Genomic DNA, 4,559 nt, shown 5'->3' with positions numbered 1-4,559 from the left:
TGTTTGTTGTATACTTGTATAATCACGATTTCACTAATGCCTTATTTTGAGGATTGGGTGGCAGGGCTAGTAGAGAAGAGATCCTGTGCTAGTGATGCAAGGAACACGTACACCATTAATGCTTGTAAAGGCATTTAAGACCAGAAATGCTATGATGAGTGAGAGATTCATTGTTCCTCCAACAAGTGGATAGTAGATATGGGTGAGATCACGGGAGACATGGGGGAGAATAGCAGGGAAAAGAGGGGGTGGGGAATGAGAGAAGGGTGATACAAATGCCTATACATGTATGTCACAATGATGATGTTGTAATTTGTTTTTCAGATCAACACTAAGTTACTAATGGTCTAATGCCTATATCATCACGTAAAACAAAAAGGAAGTACATTGTTTGGTTTATAATTTTCATTCACTAAACTTACAGTTTACTAGTATTCAGCGAACATCAAACCCTAACCTTATGATTAAGAGACGATGTGAGAAATCATCACGCCACACATTATGATTGATTCCTTCAATTAGTGTGTTTGGATACACTTCTAACCCACATTAGCATACATTACAATTAAAAAACACATTTTTTAAAGAAAAAAAATACTAATACAAACATACTCTTAACATGATGACAAAAGGTTCAGTCGTTCAGTTGGGTGAATAAAAAAAGTGAATAATATCCCACAGTAATAGAGTTTCTCTAGATCCATGTTAGTTTACACACCAAAATAAGATCCATGTTAGTTTAGATTCTCATGAGCCCATTATTGAAAAAGATTCTTGGGCCATTGGACCTCCTATAATATAATCCCCAAAAAATTAATTATTGTACAATATTAATTTATTTTTCTGTTAATTTTTATTAGTAATTTTAATCAAATATTGATGTTTAAATAAAAATTTATAAAACTAAAACAAAACAACATGGACCATTTTAATCTCCTAAATGTAATTATTTTGTTCTAAGTGTTTGTATTTGAAAATGGACAAATGATGAATGATACGTTAGAAAAGTGTGAAGGCAAAGCCAAAAGAGAAATAGAAAGAAAATAAGTGAATCGGTATAGTAGTTCAACACTTTATTTTTTTAAGTAAGTAGTTGTAGGTTTGATTCATAATTCTTACGAATAAAAAAAAATTGATTTGTCACCCTCATACTACTTAATGCGCTGAAGCGAAATATTAATCTCACGACTATATAAAACTAAATTACGTTGAATATCACCAGAAAAGGTGAGGGAGAGAGAGTGAGAGAGCCGTTGGACACGTGATAAACAAAGCATAAAATTATATGAAAAGAGCGTTGGATCCGGTAGTTTATCCAAAATTGTAGGTAAGGTGTGGCGAATTTACATTTGAGAGAAATTTGGGGTGCATTTGCCATTTAGTTTTTGCGTGTGTTTTGTCTTCTTTCGAGCGTGTACCCCACAAGTGTAAAGTCACGAGTACGAGCATTCAACACCATGCTTCTATAAATACCCCTCCTCTTTACTCTCCCATTCTTGTTAGGTTCTAGAGAGAGAGAGAGTGAATTTCTTAGAGAGAGAGAGCTCTGGTTGTTCATTTTTTTAGGTACTGAAGAGGAGGAAGAAGATCCTGTGTGTGCATTTCAGTTAGCTAAAGGTGACAGTTAATCTCCTTTCGTTTTCTCATTCTCTTTTCCTACGTGTTGTTATTGCGGCATGATTTGTTTGAGCGCGTGGTATGCAGCAACATGTATATGTATATGTATATCAATTTTGTGTTAATTGTCATGATATCTGCTGTTTAGGAAATTTCTACTTGGCCTTGGTTTAGATCTGTTGCATGTAGGTGTTTCATGTTTGTTTCTACCTAGAATTAATAAATGTTGATTGTAGGGTTTTCAATTGTGCCTGCAATTGATGTTGCTTTCTTGAATTGGGTGCAAATGTGGGTTGATGCTTGCCGTGATTGCGGTTGCGATGTCGTTGTGATATCATTGAGGGACTCGCTGCGGTAATCGCGGTTGCCGATCGCAGTTTATAACCCTAGCTGTTTTTCAAGCCTAGAATAAATAAATGTTGGCTGCAATTGATGTTGCTTTGTGGAATTGTGTACAAACGTGGGTTGATGCTTGCTGCGATTGCGGACGTGATACCATTGTTGCGGGACTCTCGGCCCTAATCGCGGTTGTCGATCACAATTTTAAAACCCAAGTTGTTTGTCAAGTGTAGATGATGGATAGTTACATATTATTTTGTTCACGATGCATGGATTTGATTCTAGATTTTTTTCATGATGTCTTAGTTAACTTTCATTTCTGACTTTAGTTGGTTTGTGGCTGTTAACTTTTGAGGCTGGGTTCTCATGTAGCAATTATTTTGGGCTTTTGTGAATGAGAATGAAATAAGGGTGGTTGGTTATGGAAGAGTGTTGGCTCTCTTATATCTTTTCCCATCTAGCAATAAATTTCTGTTGAATCTGACTAAATCCTGTGTTGTTGTGGTGGGCCCTGCAGGCAATTGAAGTTGGAGTGTTTAGGATTACTTAGGAATTGCTGTTTGGATTGAAGAAATGGAGGTACTTGGCAAATCCATGGTTGCAGGTCCTGCAAATGTTATTTTCCTGTCTAGTATTTTGGGCCGAGATGGTCCTGATCCTGTTCACAAATGCGACTGGAAATGCCAAAATGAACATGTTTGTGGAAACATGTATCGCTGCAAGCTAACAGGGCTGACTCACATCTGTGATAAGAACTGTGACCAGAGAATTCTTTATGACAACCATAGCTCCCTTTGCCGAGCTAGTGGTCAAGTTTTTTCCCTTACACCGACAGAGGAACAAGCAATTAGAGGCGTTCGAAGAAAGCTTGATGCGAATAATTCACAAACTGCTGATAGTTGTGGCTTTAAGCGTAGACGGGAAGCCCAGCTCCATCCTTCTCATTTTGAGAAATCTTTTTCTGTTGTCAATCCTATTTGCAGCCAAGTTGCAGATGGCATGGATATGAGCTAGATATATGTCATATAATTGAAAAGACTATTGTATCTCTTGTCCTTTTTATCTTTTCATTTTTTCTACCCGACTAGTATCAATAACGAAGTCTGAACAATTATAGATCTCTTCTTGTGGACTTGATGTGTCCGTTTATTAGAGGAACTCCATATTTCTAGTATTAATGTAATGTAGTGCTTAAAGTAGCTTGACTGTTGAATAGAGATTTGAGAATGCGATGTTTAGAATTCAGATGTTTATGAAATCTGAATTTACTTCAATTTCTTGCTAACCATAGTGAGAGGCTTGCTATTGTAGCTGGCTATCAGATGCATTCCTTTGATCTTTATGATGCTTAAATTTGATTTAGGAGCTCAATAATTCACTATGCATCATCATTATTCTTACCTGTAAACCTATCCTAGCCGACTGTCAAGTTTCTAGTGTAACTGTTATCACAGGGCAGTGCTATTCCAGCGTTATCCAGCATTATGTTCTCATTACTAATAATTCCACTGCTAATGAGTTATATTATATTACTTTTATTTACCATGATTCAATTAGAACAGCTAGAAATTATTATCCTGTCCCTTATGATGATAACTATTCAGCATTAGTGTTCTCTACTCGACGTTCTGTGTAAAGCTCAGGTGCACTCTAATTCCACATATGAACATAGTTTTGTAGCTTCTAACTATAACTTGTTCCCAGTTCTGTTGCAGAAAACAGAGACTATATAGTTCAAAGTTCACATTTTCATTAATCTCATCTTTATATTGTCTTTTCTTTTCATGATTTGACTTATGGCTGGTCGTTTGAGTTTAATGCAACTTGCGCAGGTTCTAAAGCTGTGCAAGCAAGGAGCTTTCAAAACATTTGTTTTAGGATATAAATAGGGTGTTTGGTATTTTTGCTTAGTCCTGCACCCCAAGGCAGGTTCCTCCAAAAGCTGCAAGGGGGAACTTGCACTTGGATGTGGTTTTGTGGCTTTAATCTGGTGAAGGGACACACTGAAAATTTTGTGATATAGAATTGCTTTATGCTAGAATATGAAATTTTGTCTAGTGCCTTTTATTTCTTGATGTAGGTACAAGCATTGCTACTTATGCTTGAGTCTACCTCTACTGAAGCATTCGCCAAACAACAGTTAAAGAACTGTAAAGAGTCATGAGTTGAGAATGGTGGTCTAGAGAGGAGGATATAAGAGAATTTTGGAGTAAAGGATGGTTCTGATGCTCTCACGAGATTGGGTGGATGATCCACACATTATAGAAAGCTGAAAAAGTATGTGCTTGCTCAATTCTCAGACGAGGATGTAACAGTGGGGAAAAGGTCATTCTGACACTTTACTTTAGTTTGGGTAACTTTGAGCACAATATGGAAAGCTGAAAAAGTATATTCACACTCAATTCCAGAGACGAAGGACATTTCTATCTCATTTACAAGTCTGGGTGGATGATTCAGACACATTATGGAAAGCTCAAAATGTTGCTTACTCAATTCTGATGAGATGAGGTTGGTAGAGTTGAGGAAAGGCCAGTTCTGATGCTCTTCAGAGGTTTGGGTGGATGATCCACACTTTATGGAAAGCTGATGTATACTCAATTCAA

The 4,559-nt window shown here is 36.8% G+C and overlaps 1 protein-coding gene across 1 annotated transcript; it reads left to right on the top strand.

The window, feature by feature from the left end:
• Positions 1–1,464: 1,464 nt before the first annotated feature.
• Positions 1,465–3,241, top strand: LOC130741229 (uncharacterized). Its single transcript, XM_057594071.1, has 2 exons — positions 1,465–1,617; positions 2,474–3,241. Exon 2 carries the CDS (start codon positions 2,530–2,532, stop codon positions 2,968–2,970), a length of 441 nt encoding a protein of 146 aa, XP_057450054.1. The 5' UTR covers positions 1,465–1,617; positions 2,474–2,529; the 3' UTR covers positions 2,971–3,241.
• The last annotated feature ends 1,318 nt before the right edge of the window (positions 3,242–4,559 follow it).

This window comes from Lotus japonicus, chromosome 2 (assembly GCF_012489685.1).
Source record: "Lotus japonicus ecotype B-129 chromosome 2, LjGifu_v1.2".
NCBI lineage: Eukaryota > Viridiplantae > Streptophyta > Magnoliopsida > Fabales > Fabaceae > Lotus > Lotus japonicus.
The sequence above is the reverse complement of the archived record's forward strand: the minus strand, read 5'-3'. Positions and strand labels throughout refer to the sequence as shown.

Excerpts from the sequence above, each read along its gene's own strand:
- LOC130741229 (XM_057594071.1), top strand. The coding sequence starts at position 2,530 with ATGGAGGTACTTGGCAAATCCATGGTTGCAGGTCCTGCAAATGTTATT.